The sequence below is a fragment of the Ambystoma mexicanum genome, chromosome 3q (assembly GCF_040938575.1).
Source record: "Ambystoma mexicanum isolate Mex_15411 chromosome 3q, UKY_AmexF1_1, whole genome shotgun sequence".
In the NCBI taxonomy this organism is placed as follows: Eukaryota; Metazoa; Chordata; class Amphibia; order Caudata; family Ambystomatidae; genus Ambystoma; species Ambystoma mexicanum.
The window spans coordinates 1,076,303,460-1,076,319,751 of NC_090926.1; the positions used below are offsets into that span (position 1 = coordinate 1,076,303,460).

Here is a 16,292-nt window from a genome sequence, read left to right on the forward strand (position 1 = left end):
AAGATACGGTATACGCCCAGTCAAGACCGGCGCCTCTACGGGAATCAGGTGAGCGTTACACTCCTTCAAGTGCAGTATAAATTGTACCCTTCCTCAGATAAACCCTCTAATCCAAAATTGCCCTTACCTCATACTCCGTCATAGTTTTCGACAATAACAGTGAAAGGAATGTTCCCAATCTAGTGGCTTTTAAACAAGTGAAAATAATGTTCCCAATCTAGTGGCTTTTAAACAAGGTTGTAACAAACAAACATTTAATGTTGAATGATGTTTTAGATTTGAGGGTAATCATAATCTTACTGTTACCAGAGTTATCACAGAGTTATCACTGTCTCCATTTCAAAAGGGCCAATAAAATGAGGATTACCTTCATTTTGATAGAAATTAATGGAAGATTTTTTACGATTATTTTATTTAGGGTCCATACTCTATGCAGGTGTACAGAGTTCCATCTTACTTGGGGACAAAAAACAGTGATGAGGCTGATGGTGACTGAGAATTCAGAATGAAAAACTTTGCCAAACCTCCTTCCAAATAACTGTTAAAATGCTTGGATTCCTTCTGTGTTATGGCATAGATGCTACTAGAGTGTATTGGGGCACCTATCTCTTAAGTCCATTTTACAATTATAGAGACGATGTGGAAGCAGCTCTCTTGCCACCACCTAAAACACATCATGAGAGTCCTGATTATACTCCGGTAACTCACCCACTATTGCATCTACTGAATACTCAACAACTTCCTCTGACAAACAGATTCCAAGCTCTGGCGATCCCTCATCCTCTAACTCCACAACTCCATGCTGCAGATAACTCTGAATTAAAAGCCACAGCCCTCCATTGCCAATCTGTCTAGGGATTGTGTAAGGTCAATCAAGAAATTCCCAAAATTGTCTTTAACTGAGGGGCATCTATTTATTTGAATATAATCTCTTCCCAATGTGTGCCTGCCACCTTCAATCCCAACGGAAAGGTTTCATGTGTTATAAATCCTGAGAATAGCTGGGTTCTGTCTAGGAACCTCACATGTTCTAGCAACTTTCACATCCAACGTACACCCTGAACTGTTTTTCCAAACCCACATTTGCCAATCTCCCTGTTCCTCCTGAATCGATCACACATGGAGCCCCCTACACCGCAAGTAAGTTGCAGCATGTTAGCCACGCGTAGTCCTCTGAAAACTGCCTGCAGAAATCTTTTAGGCGCAGGAGGACAATTTTCAAGAAAGTGACCACTTCCCCACAATAGTATATTGTATTGTATTTGTCATTTATATAGCGCCCTTTTCCCATTTGTATGGCCTCAATGCGCTTTGTGGTAAACAAAGACTATTCCCTCTTTCTCATGTCTCTCTATTTCCTACACAGTGGCCCTCTGACTCTACTCTGCTGCTCCTGTGGTCTCGGTTCCTCCCATACCGCGATTCTGCTCTTTATCTTTCTACCCAAGCAAGAGATCTATCCTCCAAAGCAAACCTCCGGCACTCAGACCAGGTCTCGGTCAACCTAAAATCCACTTGTGTAACTAAATTAATTAAATCTTTGCAGGAGACACTTTCGCACACACAAGCTAGTATGCATATATGCTACTAAAACTAACCGGGAGGAGCCAAGCTCGATCACAAACACACCCACAATCTCAAAACTAACTTTAAGTGCCAAGCTCTGTTAAATATTTACCTGTGCTACCTAATCTGATGCTTATAGCTTACAGGGGTCAGAATAAGACCCTGGAAATTCATAGACCTGTTTTACATTTTACCAGTGACTAAATGTAACCTCAGTTTCCTTGCTCCTTGAACTCTACTAAAATTATGAACTATAACCCAAGTCGTCATAGTCCATAAAGCCTGGGACAACAGAATTGTACACAAAGTGTCCTAGTTCTGCCTTAAATAGACTTGGATTGCCAAACCAGACAAAGGGATCTTCTTTACACCTACCTGGGTCTGTAGAGTCTGTAGCAGTGTTTGATATGGTGACCGTTTGTTTGAAGTCCTCAGATTTGTCTGTCCTTTTGGTGAATGGCACATTTGGCTCAGAAAGAGCTTCCATCTCCTTCCGCATCTCTGCTATCACTGCCCGTAGCCCAGAGTTCTGTTCTTGCAATTTACGCATCTCATTTGATGTGAAATCCATTTCTGGACGCCAAGGCTCATCAGTGGGAAGGGCCTAGAATCAGAAAAAAGGATGTGGAAATAAGTTCTTGTTTCAAGGCACACTACCAGAAGTATATGAAAATAGTATAACGGGACAAAATATATTACTAAAACTATTTAAAAGCAATGTTTATTCCAGTGCTTAATCTATTTTAAAATGGAAGTGAATCTACTTACATTACGGAAACACAAAGGGTCTCATCCCGAGTTGGGGGTAACCTGGCAGCAATTGCGCCGGATACCGAGTTGCAGTGGGGAGGTAAATACCCATTCCAATTAGGGGTTTCTTGGCACTATTTGCGCCACGCTGATAGCACCAAAAACGGGCAGAAAGGGTAGATTTTTACCTCCAGCAAAAACCAACGATCCAGGAGTTGCAGCAGCTGTCCTCTTGCAGCTCATCTTCGGTTCTTTCGTTCCAGTGGTCGACTCTGCCCTCCAAGCCAAGAGACTTGCCTTTTAAACAGTTTTCTCCCTTTCATTTCAGTCTAGCTGTCACACACCCCGCAGGGCGGCTGTCCTTGCCGGACAGTCAGCCAGCCAATCATACCAGAGTGCATTTGGGTCTCCTAGGAGACTAAGCACAGGGAGTTATAGGCACCTCCCTCACTTCCTGCCCACCCCAGATACTCAGGCACTAGAGGTGGTCTTCAGTCCTGAAGCCCGCCAAAGGCATACGAGCAAAAGGACCAAACCTAGTTTGGCGCGCAGAGAGAAACAATAAACGGACCTTTCCAAATATATGGTGAAAAAAGAATACTGGTACCCATTTAAACAAAGGGGCTTAAGGCGCCATCTTGAAAAACATGGCTCCCGCGATTTATATCTACCAGTGTTCGTGGTCGGGAAAAATAATGGTAGTTCATTGTAAAACCACTGCCACCTGCCATTTCGATAGGAAAGGGTAGCATTTGACTGCTACATGAGTTTCTAAACACAGGGGATACTAGGTTTCCCCTCTATAGGAAGATAGTGTGTGCTGGGTCTAGGAATTTAAAAAGACTAGTCAAGTCAATTTAACTTTACATTCTCTGGGAAACAGTAGTTTATCCCAGAGAAGGTATTTAAACCTTGGGAAATCTAAAAGACATACCCGCGTCACTGCACTGAAAGTGCTGTGTGACATAAATAAACAAGAAGATGCTAACGGAGTTGGTTAGACTCCATATCCAAAGAAACAAACAGAAAACACATTGAAAATGAAAAGCTCAAAGTCCCAAAGTTTAGCAAAAGAGCTGGAGGGCTCTAAGGTAGAGGGAATTAGCACATTTCTGAGAATCCTCCCTAACACTTGTCCCCGCAGACTAAGGGACAGGGGGATCTAATCCCCACCAGGATGGATCTCCTGTTGCAAGTCGATTAAATGGGCTGCTGAGTACACCAGCAACCTTTTGTAACCTTGCTATGCCACTTTTTATCAGTGGTTTTCATTTGTAAGCATATGACCTACAAACCTGTTTTGGTACATCTCTCTTATTTAAGGTATAGGGTATCTGATCTAACAGTCCCTCAGAAGTTGTGACAACCTCTGAACCTACCATGGGCTTTTTCAAAGGATCCTTAGAAAGGGATCCCTTAGATCTAGAGGGGCCTCCGTGGTTCCTCACCACCTCTCTCACAAGAGCAGGTTGGGTCTTAGGTATCTTGGGTGGAGGGGCTGTGTTCAAGCAAGGTACATGCTTCCACTTCCTCTGAGATCTGAGTTTACCTGGCTTAGAAGTTTCCCTCCTAACATTAGGATTTACACTGGAATCTTCAGTAGAAGATCCAATAGTTTTACAGTGTTTAGCCTTAGACCTATTTTTCTGGTTTTTCACCAGCTTTGAGAAACACCAGTTGTCCTAGGCCTAGAGAGGGGTCCAGTTTGTCTATCCGCCTCTTCCTCAGAAGCAGGGCGGGGATCAGAGACGTTACAACTGGATGGACAATGATGGAGCTTGGTTGGGGCTCACATTTCCCTACTATTCTAGCCTCAGATTTGCCTTGGTTAGTGGTCAACTTACTAATACAAGGGCTTACACTGGGGGTCTCTGTAGAGGATCCCACAGGCTCAGAGTGGTCTCTTAATGTTGCATCTCTAGCCAATTTGCTTTGGTTCGGTTTCCTCTCACTGGGAGGCCCGGGGGTACTGGATACTACTCCTAGAGTTTTAAAATCATTCCCCAACAGGACTCTCCCAGGCACCTCATTCTGGACACTGACAGAAATTCTCACTGTCATATTGTTACACTGAATGAGAGCTGGTAGAATTGGAACCTACTGGATATGGCCTCCAGAAAATCTAGTGGGGCCTTTGGGTGCCTTAGCAACATCCTCAGGCTTGAATAAGCCTTCATCCACAACTGTACTGCTGGCCCCAGTGCCCTCCTGGTAGGGGTGTGCTGGCCATTTACAAGAACACTGTCCATATAATACCCTTTGGAATTCTCTGGAATGGAGTCATACACATCCATATTCTGTTTCCTACACAGACCCAGGAGCTCCAAGGATGCACTGGCTTGAACACCCAAGGGTTCTTCAGCCAATAGGTGAAAGTGGGCACTGGCCATTTGTACTTCTCCCTCAGGGATGAAGGCTAAGGAGGAAGTGCTGACCCCTGCAGGTTTACCCTTGCATCTGGGATCCCCTTTCACATGGTCAGTAGACCCACAGACATAGCATTTACCGAATGCTCTTTGGAATGGGGCTTTCTGCTGACCTTCCTCTGGTTGGGCACCAGAGTGTTCACCAGACCTACCAGGTTTCCCATAGGATCTACCCTTATGTTGTTTGGGGGTCTCTTCTGGTGGGTTGGAATTAGAATTATCTTTATTCTCACTTTGGGGCTGCTTCCCTTCATCCTTTTTGTGAGTGGCCCCAGAATCCTTATGAGGGGCCCTGTTGGCTACCGATGAGTCAGCTGCTCTTTGGAATTTTTGGGATCCATCTCTTTAGAGTCAGCCAAATGCTGTCTCAGCTCAGGAGACCAGGCATTAAAAATAGTTTCCAATAAAAACATATTTCTCATTCCTTCAAAAGTGTTAACTCTGTAACACTTTACCCAACCATCTAAGTTCTTCAAACATTCGCCCACCCAGGTAGGCCAAGGGGTACCATCAGTCTTTTTGAGGGTTCTAAACATCTTAAGGTACTGGGAAGAAGTTTTCCCAAATCTAGCTATCAAAGCTAGCTTCACATATCCATGCTCCAATCTTTCAAGTTCCTCCACCTCCATTACAGCATCAGTTGCAACTTGGGGGAGCCTAGACAAAAGCCAAGGAATCAACAGATTCCCTGAAAAACCCTGTATCCCATAGTTATACTCAAAAGCAGCCAACCAATCCAAAATATCAAGTCTCACCTCATCTATACTCACAGCTTCTTCAAGCATGCCAGATCTCTTAGGATTGGAAGACCTAGAAGATTCTGGGAGTGAACCATTTTCAAGAGACAATTTCTTCATTTCAAGAGCATGATGCATTTCCATTTCTCCGAGTTTGATTTCTGGATGTTTACTTTCAGTTTGCATTTGGAGCCTTTTGAACGCTAACTCAAGTCTCATATTTTCAAGAGAGACACATTCTGGACTCAGTACTGGACCTGGTAGGGTCCCTGTGGCTATAGGTTAAGGCCCAAGAGCTGGTAGAGGGGCAGTGCCCCTAACAATTAGTACAGGGATAAGGCATTTATTACAATCAAGCAGAATATTTAGCTATTACCAGGAAAAATGTATACCCAACATTAACACAAGAAAGCATACAACTAATTGTGCATTTTGCAAACAACCTAATGAGAGAAGTTATTCTACCATGAGTGTCAAGCATGTATGCATTCATCAAACAATGAAAAGTATGATCAACAACTGACATTGAGCATTTTTTTTAATCAATGGTAACAGATGTAAGGGTTTCTTGGTTAAAACAGGAACATAACAACATGTCTCTGGTTTCAACAGACCGATGACAAAATCTACAAATTCTATGCTCAAGCGGGAACACTGAAACAGGCATCCTCCACCGCACAAATATATCTGTGTAAATCAAATCTTAGGAAGATTTAAATATAACTTGGTAGCATATAGCACAGTGTCCATCAGCGCACTCTAACACTGACAAGTTCTATTCTGTATTCCATATGCCAAACAAAATCTCATTTTCTCAAATTCATCTAACTTAGCCACAGTCAAATCACATCAATTCAACTAATCTGTAAAGGGCTAAAAATCCCAAGCATACTTATTATTCAACAGCATCCCCAAAAGAAATAAGTTGGGGCTACTGAAGAAAATATTATACGCAGAAGTTATTCAGGGTAATTTTTACTTTAAGTGAAATAAGTTGAGCATGACCATGCAGCGTCCTTGGCTCACCCAGGGTAGAGTAGTTGAGTGAGTGAGGCCTAGTTTTCAGGAAGGTGTGTGGTTGGCAGCTGCCAGAAACAGAATAACACAATTATCACACGATAAAAACACTGTCCAGGCACTGTTCTGGGGATGGAAGCTCGACTGAAGTATTTTGGTCTGGAAATGTTCCGCATTATGTACGAGTACTTATGATGGCCAAGCTATTGAGCACACTAACTATCAGAGTTGAACAGGACGTTATAAAACTTGCCCCTACTTATGTTAACATGGCTGGCTCAGTGCATTTATATCCAGATCGAACAACATACGTTTCGCCTTGAAAAAGACCCGTGCTCAGGGTCGAAACACGTGTCGGCAGTTCTGTTCTTGCACAGTTCATAAAATTTGTTCTAAACAGCATACTGGCTGCCTAACTTTGTTCGCAACTACCTGTTACACTAGACTTGTTTATCTGTTACAAAGACAGTCTCAATGTGTCTTTATTACTTGCACTAGGGCTGCGCAACAACTCAGAGGTGACATTCCCAAGTCTGTGCTTATATTCAACCAGCAGTTTTGAGGTACCTGCTAGTCCCCTCTTACGTGCTGCAACCCTCTTTCCAATTGTGTTTCCCAATTGTGTTCCTAAGTTTGATTCATTAGATTTTTTTCTGCTGAATTTTTCTTACACCCAGCGCCTCACAACTACGGCATACCTCAACTTTGTTTTCCATCTCAGTACTAATCCTGAAACAATGGATGATGAAGCCTGCTAACACGCAAGAACAAGCTATTGGGAACTTGAACAAAGGAAGAGGAAGTCCAGAAACCACCATTACCTGCGAGAAAGGGTAAGAGTTTAGATTACACTTAAAGTGTATCAATAGGAACGAACCAACTAACGACAAATTGAACAATACGACTGGGAAGCCAGGAATAATAACACCCTGTAATAGGGCTCCAACAGTACAAGAGATGCAAGGTAGGATGGATAGTGATATTGAGTTAAACATCAATACTTTAAGAGGGGTAAATATCCCATCCCACAAGGAAATCCTAGAAAAGGCTGAGAACCCCAAACAAAAGACTAAATGCTGTAGAGAAGCCATACAAACATCTTAAAAAAATAAGAATGTTCACAAGCGCCATTGAGGAATTACAGAGACTAATCAAAAAAGTAATCGGAGGATATTTAAGGATCATATATCAAGGCTTAAATTAGGTTTAAAAAATTGAATAGCAGAGTTTGCTAATTAAAAATGTCCTTGATCAGCAAACAAACTAATTTGGTTAGCGATTTTGCACTGATATTGTTAATGTCACCCAAAGTTATTTGTGCCCAAGATATAAACTCAGCAACAATACACCCCATTTGTGTACCACTGAAGTAAGACATTAGTGAAATGAGTGACTGTAAAATGTAAAGGTTAGCTGCATGAATGGATACAAATTAATAGATTGATAAAAAGGCTCTGAAAACAGTGTTCTGTGTAACTTAATGTTGCAGTGGTAGTGTCCTGTATACTTGACCCATAATGTTCTATGTACGGAGAAGTTCAGAAGTTTAATAAATCAAAACTTTAACAATGTTAATTGACACTTCAAGCTGGATAATAAATATTGTTGTGGCATGCAGAGTAATTGTCAACTTCAGGTAGACAAGATGGCTCTTGCCGGTCATTGATATAAACTGTTTTCATTCAAGCGTTAAATACTACTTTTGGGGGAGGTCAGGGCCTCGCATAATCCTCAAGTGCGAGCCAGGTAGGTCAAACCACAGTATTCCAGCCCTGCGCAACCATGAAAACATTTGTATCTCTATTAGCACTTAGAGCCCCATGTGGGGCGATACCTTTTTTGTCTGTTTTTAAGGGAACCAGGCTTTGCACAATTCATACTTCCCTCGAAAGGAAATTACACATATGTCCGTGATGGGATAGGACTATGTGTAGGAGGTGTACATGTGAGCGTGCAGGAGGGTGTCAAGGTGTGGCACTACAGTGAGAACTTGTCCTGGGGCTCTGCATTCAACGACAGGGTGAAGGCTGGGCAGAGGCCAAACACCCCAGCATTAAATGCGGGTGGCAACTTGCATATTCTGCTTCTGTTCCCGGCTGTTCACACATGTGTTACTATATAATGCAAGCAATCGTAGAGTAAAGAGAGTTCTTGGAGCGAATTACCATACATGGTATTGCATAAGATCTGTAGATGAGGACCGCATGGAACTATTGATCACTACTTTGCATAAACATCTAGTTAGCTGTGTATATTCATTATGTAAGAGAAAAGAAAGTAAAAGACTAAGCAGAGTGGATGCCATAGCAAGCAGAGAACTGGACACAACTGAGACAATGGAGTGTTTTACAGTAGCAATACTGTAATTCTGCATTATGTATGAACTTACATTGCAGGGCTGTCTTTAAAAAAAAGAAAATTAACACATACTGGATTATTTCCAAACAAGATATAGTTAGCTTAACAAAAGTATCATCCCGACTGCTTCTGGTATGGAATTATTTGAAAATTAGCATTTCTTGCCTAGCGCTCACCCACAACCCTTTGGTACTTTTAAGAGTGGATGAGACTACTGCTGCAACTCTATCATTAGTGCCTTTGAACTTGCAGTGAACAGAGAAAAAGAGGAGGATAGAGTCCTGAGGGCAAGAGAGGAATGTAGAATGAGCAGTGCTTTTGTTAGGCAGGGTAATTTAAATAGCCATCTGCGCTGCACAAGTGTCAATTTAATTAGCAAACCTACAGAATTACATAGCAAATTGCTATGTGACACTGTCTATTTCATCCCTTGCATATTGATCTATTGACTGATACTAGAAGTAACCTAAGGAGAAGGGAGACATTCTCCAAAGCCTTAGTTAGCTTACATAGGGGTAGGGTCAGATAGGGAAGTTTTGGACAGAGGACTTCATTATTTGGACTTCCACGACTGACTGACAAGCACCTTAGTTAGTAAGAGAGACAGGGACCATGCATAGTGATAGGGAACGCTAGGACTTAGAAGTCTTCTTTTAAAAACCATTCTGAAACATGTCGCATAATACTGTGTCTTTCGTCTGACCCGCCACATAATCCAACCAGTGTTAAACGAAAGGGGCTTGAATAAAGAAGCACAAGATGTAATAGAATGATTACTTTTTCAAGCATTCCCCAATACTCTTTGGGACAAGCTTGAAGTAGGAGTACAGATTAAAACTGTCTTTTATGCTGGCTGGAACTAACAATCAGTGCTCCAGTATATACATTTTACTTCAAATCAGACATGCATTTTGGCATAATGGCATCATATATTGCACAGGACATGAATGATTTGCAGTAAAACAAAGCATACCATCACAAATGCTCCCTTACTATGGGTAATAACTTACATATTTGTTACCAATTGAAGAAAGGCCAAAACCCCATGGAGTTTACCTTCTTTGCATCAGCCTGAATTACTTCCCTCACATCATAGCAAAGTCTAATCTCATGCGCAGGTATCCAGTATCCATCACATTATGTTTTCAAGCCCCATACTACTGTACAGGAAAAACAAGAAATTCTACTTTTGATGCTAAAAACTAAAAATGCAGAGACTTTTGAAATTCCATATAATTATTAGAATTTGTGTACTATTTGTGAAATATATGATTGCAGAATAATCCTTGAAGTATAGTATGCAGATCTGACATTTCAAACTTCTGATAAGCATATTTAGCAAAACGTTTTTTTCCTGCTACAGTAGAAATCTGAGGCATTCCTTTTGGCTGCATTGGTAATTCGGAAGAAGCAGAAAAGGCTCATTTGGATGTGTTTGTGCATGCGTGAAATGTCTGGCCCAGCCATACACATGGATCTCTCTCTCACCCTCTGCCTAGTTGTAGGCTCTGCATCACATGGTCCTGATCTCAGTTATAGCACAGGTAACAGAGGAAGAAACCTCTAGGTAGATTTTACCAGGAACGCTCAGGGCATGTGCAAATCCGAAAAAAATACCTTCATGGATGTTCAGGTACTTGCTCTCACTCCTTCACAACTGGTTTGGATATCCTGCACCGCAAGCTGGTGGGAAAAAAGGAGCTTCTCCAAAAGAAGGTGCTGTCACTGAGACTTTAGATTGGGCCTCAGTAAGCGTGTGCATCCCTCTGCGTGCTCAGCCTCATCCCGCTCTCACCCATGCGTCACAAACTAATACCTCACATTTCCACTGTAGAGGTTGTGGTATGGAAAATACACGCAGGGAGGTGGATGGGAGGGCGTTGTGAAGGAGGGAAAGCAAGGACTAGGAGTACCTGAAGCACAATTAATGTGATTTTTTCATACTCCAGGGATCTGCTCTCCCTCCTTCCCAACTGGTTGGGAACCCAGACTGCAGATCTATGAAATGGGTGGAGGAGACAACATATGCCTGGCCAGGGTACAAGCAAAGAGGCTTCCATTTTCTGGCTGAATAGAGCATCCCTACGGGAAGAGACATCTAATGAGAAGTGCCTCACAAAGTCATGGGAAGTAGCCCTATTTATGTCTGCTATGGAAACATGTCTCTAGAAAGCCACAGATGCTGCTTTAAGCTCTAGCATAATGGGCATATAATCTTTCTGGGGCATGGAGACCAGCATCCTCCTAAGTTTGGGGAACGCAAGAAACTATCATCCTAGAGACGGTGCCTTTAATATCTTTGTTTCCAGGGGAAAGACCCTGTAAGTAATGAACATGCAGTCTGATTTCCTAAAAGTTCTTGTCCTTCCAGGTAGGACTTTAATGTTTTTGCCACGTCACAATTATGCAAATCCTCCCCTGCTGAGGAAGTGTGAAGTCTAGAAAGGGAGATCAGAAAAATAACCTCTTGATTCAAATGAAAATCAGTTCAGATTTTAGGAATACATTATGCCACTCATTATGCCACTGTCAGGAGGACAACATTGTCTATATAGAAGACGATATAAGGGTGTTCTGTAGCTCATCTACACTTCTCGCTTAAGTAATAGCCATTAAAAGGCCACTTTCCATGTGAGAAGGTCCAGGTCACAAGAATGTAGAGGTTCAAAGGGCGTATGCACGAGTGCGCCAGAAAACCATTGAGGGGAAGGTCTCTAAAAGGTGGGTGAAGAAGAAGCACCTCAAAATGGTGCTTTATAATTTAATTGTTTAAAGAAAAGCTATCTTTTGGGGAATTAAAGTATGCAGCTATGGATGACAAATACTGCTTGCAGTATCAAATCTGAATGCCCACATCTGTTAAATAAGTCTAAGGACAAAATATTGTCCAGAGGATTGAAGATCATCGATGCCCTTTGATAAGGGCAATTTATTTTTACGTATTTGGTGCTTATATAGTGTTTTTATTCAAAGCTAAGCAGAGGCTGTTTCACAGTTTAATACCTACAATGGTACAAGAGCAGCTGTAAGCTCTAGATTTCTTCCATTTAGGCACTGATAATCTACAGCACATAGTAGATTTCAGTGGTCTAGAAAGGACATGCCAGAAAAATCTCTTTTTGCAAATAAACCAGAGATTTACTTTTAAATTGGATACGGGATGCCACAAGGAGCTAATGCAGTATTCGCAGGACCAGAGAGATTCACCTTTGTCACAACTCTGGTTGCAGCATTTTGTAAAGATTGTAATATTCGGATGGCCCGTTTTATTAAAACTGCAAAAATACAATTGTGATAGTCCAATTTTGCTCCTACAACAGCACTGGCTAACATGGCACAACTATCCTCTGATAGATATCAGAGGTCTTATCTGTCTTAAGATAATCAAAATATAATGTGCACATTAGATGGCTAAAATGTAGAGCAAACGAGAGACAAGAATTCAAAATAATGCCAAGAGACTTTCCATGTTCAACCACTTGTAATGAACATCCTGTATCATCTAGGACCGCACATTTAGGATGCTCCTTACAGATGATTTTACACGTTGAACTGAGGAGTACTTTTGTTTTGGATTAAGGACCAACCAGTTGGCTGACATCCATCTTGCAATGTCTGTAAATGTCTCCCTGATAAAGGACATGCTGTCCTCATATGAACCTGGTAACCGTGTCATCTGCATAGTTTTGGAATATGACACCCTTTTCAATAAGTAGATCATGTAATGGTTTGATGTATATATTTTTTATTTTTTCTATTGACACAGCTGATTACAATCAAATTTTCAATATTATTTATACTACTGCTTGATGCTGGAGGTTGTCGGAAGCGGCCAGTGTAGAACTGAGCATTAGTGCGTGTCCCTACGCAGCTCAGAGCTGGTGCGGCTTGACGACCAGACGTTTTGCTGGGTCTTTTCCTCGAAAGCTGTGGAGCTGTGGAGCCTGGTAGTGTCGGAGAGCCGGAGCGCTGGAGAACCGGAGAGTGCGCTCGCTTTAAACTCTGAGCCGTGCAAGTGTGCGCCTGGAGGGGCTTGCTGTGCGGCAGAATTGCGACAGGCATTTTGCAAGTGGGACCGTGCGACTGCTGAGCCCTGAGACTCCCTGAGCCCTGGGAGCTGCAGACGAGGCAAGTAGAGACGCCTCTGAGTTCCACGGTGCCCTGGGCGAGCGGCCGACGGTGAAACGTGCACGCCTAAGACGGAAGGTATGAGTGGGGGCTGGGGGCAATACCGATGAATAGGTGTCAGCTTGCCACTCAGTGTCACCACCACCCAGTGTCAGCTGGGAATAAGCTGTCTGCCTCCCCTACTCCACCCTACTAGCAGCTCAGTTATGATCTGCTTTGGAACTTGTGGGGTGAGCCCCTTTAAGGCTTAGAAAAGAGCTGGTGAATAAGTACGGGCCTTCACTAACCCTTTTTGGCTATAGTAGAGTTATTTGGTTGAACCAGGCGTTCAGTGGTGTATTAAGCACCATACAGGTGGATTTCTATTGGTGGAGCTAAGGAAATTACTTGGGAGACTGTGGGCTGAATGCCTTTGATCCCATACCTGTGATCCACCGTTTGCCCTACCATCTAATTGGGGATAATTATCGGGAGTGACTGGCTACGCTACACTCTACCATTTGATTACCATTCAGTTCGATATAGCAACTGGAGCAGTGGAGAGTGCAGGCTGTTATAATAAGAATAGGTGGAAAGTAATATTCTAAACATTACTCAGCTTCTCTGGTGGTGGTGGTGATTGAAATGCCACCAGGAAGAGGGGCTCTTAAGAACCGATACTGCCTCCGTAACTCAAGAACACAGCTAGATAAGGAGAGCGTTGAAGAGACAACCATGGCGAACAAGTCCAAGACTAAAAAGAAAAATAGGAAACCTGTGGTAGCAGGCCAAGGTACAATAACAGGTTTTTTTAACTATCCAGCAGACATCAATTTAACAATAATTGAGGAAGATGAGGTGCCTGAATCTAGAAGTAGCGTGCTAATGAGTTCATCTAACTATGAGGATATAGACAACAACTCCTTACTGGAGCTGTGCTTAAGTATAAAAAAGGAGATGTCCTCACAAACTCGACTGACAGCAGAAAATGGAGGACCGCATCAGACAGCAAGTCCGACGTGTGTGTCGCTTGGCATACCTATACTTATAGAGAGCAGTGGGAGATTATCTGCTTCCCCGAACCTTGTGATGACCTCCATGGAGGACGAGCCAGATAAAGAAATAGAAGACCTGGGCTGTCAAATAAGTATGACAAATGAGATCGCGGAGCTTCAGTCCTCAGTAGCTGCATTACAATTTGCACTCAAGATTCTTCTACAAATGTCTGGAAGCATTTTGGCTAACACTAATACTCTGATTGCGACACAAGAGCTTAAGGTAAAGGAAAGAGAAGAGACTGAAGCCAACCTTGCAGAAGCAATACAGATTTCTAAACAATATGAGGAACAATTAGACAAGGAGACGGAGACAATAACTCCTGAAGAGCCGGAGGAACAACTAGACAAAGAGACAGAGACACACCAGGAACACTGCTCGCATGTCTTCTTCTCGCAGAAGCAGCGGAGATTGGCAAAGAAAGCGCAAAAGCTCACTAAATTGAATACGCAACCTGTATTGGTAAAGATTCACCTTTTTTTGAGCTGCGTTCAAAAAAAGCAAGGAAAAGAGCGGCCAAATCTAGGAATAAGAATCTACCAGCTAAGGGTCAGCTAACTAGCTGGCTTCTTAAGGAACAAGAAATGATGAAAGTAGTGTACGAAGAAGAGGAAGCTTCGGAGATTGTTGATCAAGAAGAAGGCGTAAGAGAAATATAGTCGCCTGAACAACCTGTGAAAACTTTGTACGAAGGAAAAGCAATGAGAACACTGTTTAAGTCGGCTGAAGATCGGGAAGACCCATCAGATAACAGGGTGTGCCTGATAAATAACTTGTACCAAAGTGGTAAAAATAAATGGCTAACACGCTCAGAGTTACTAACTAGGCTTAATCGAGTGCTGGCATCCGAAGATTTCCTGTTTGTCGAGCCTCTAAACGGCCCTAATCCCAATGTCTCTGCGTTACATTGTAAATTTTTAGCAACTGCAAAGATTATTCGAAAATACAAAGAATATTTGAGAACAGTGAACATCGATATTGATATGGACTTGATTGAGAGAGATCCGAAAGCTGTTCAAGAAAAACATATTATCCCAGAAAGCGTAACAGACAGTGTCAAGGTTATGGAAGGAAAAAAACTTGAACTTGCCGATGCGCAGCTAGTCTTAAAATGGTTGTTGGAGTCATTGCCGGGGGTTTTAGAGAACCATTGAGATTTTACTGTTCTGTCTTGGAACTGTCGTGGTTTTACGCATTTATTAAGATTTGAGGGGTCTACCGCTCTATTGGCAAACTACAGCTGCTTTTGCCTACAAGAGACATGGGCAGTTGATCCCTTGTTATTAGATGGCTTTGTTGTTCAACAAGCATTTGCTAAATGGGGTATAAGAGGTCGTCCTTATGGGGGATTACTTATAGGGGTAGCAAATACATTGGTCTCCAAACGGTTTTATGATCACCTAGACGATTATCTTATTGCGGTTGAAGTGGAGTTGGGGAGAAAGAGTAGCCTTGAAAGATTTCTACTCATAAGTCTCTATAACCCTCTGGGTGCTATATTTAGGGATCAAATCCAGGATGCGCTCCATGAGCTTATGACAACCTGGATGTTAAAATCGGGGAACTCAGCGGTAATTGTCCTGGGGGACTTTAATTGTCATATGAAGGGTGAGGGAGGTGGTATGCAGTATCCTAAATTAAAGGAGACATGCACTATGACACGTGAAAAAGAGCGGGGAGGGACAGGGTTGGACTAGTCTGTTTGACTGTTGGGAACTAGAAATTATTAATGGACGTACTATCAGTGACTCCCCATGTAAACAAACATGGTCCAATGGTGTCTCTGCGAGCACGTTAGACTATATCTTTATGAGCCCAATATTGTTACAACAGGTGATGGATATGGAAGTGATTAACAACAATTGGAGTGATCATGCAATCCTTCGATGTGTACTCAATATCCCTAGGGAGACAATCCAGCATGGGAAAAATCAAAGTAAATAATGCTGGAACACGAATAAGCTGGTCAGATAAGAACATAAGATTAGCAACGGAATCCCTGATCCACCTTGATATCTCGAACTCTTTGGACTTTGAGGGTATGTCCATTAATGCTATCGAAGACGGGATCTTGGCCTTCTCCGGTAAACACGCTGCCAACCCCATGGGGGTAATGCTAAGAATAGAAGGAAATATGCGGCCCTTTAATAAAGAAATAAGAGACGCTAAGAGGGATCTTAGAGCCGAGCTTCGAAGAACGAAGGCTATGAAATTACCTATGCCACAATATGGTGAATTGACTAGGAAAATAAAAAATAGATATAGGAGAACCATT

At 42.4% G+C, this 16,292-nt stretch overlaps 1 protein-coding gene across 1 annotated transcript in view; it reads right to left on the minus strand.

Annotated features, from left to right (window-relative positions):
• Positions 1-16,292, minus strand: part of CCDC57 (coiled-coil domain containing 57) — a 1,326,425-nt gene that overhangs the window by 803,662 nt on the left and 506,471 nt on the right. Inside the window, exon 11 of the mRNA XM_069655328.1 lies at positions 1,942-2,170. Within this exon, the coding sequence (XP_069511429.1) occupies positions 1,942-2,170 (229 nt within the window). The remainder of the gene's footprint in view (positions 1-1,941; positions 2,171-16,292) is intronic.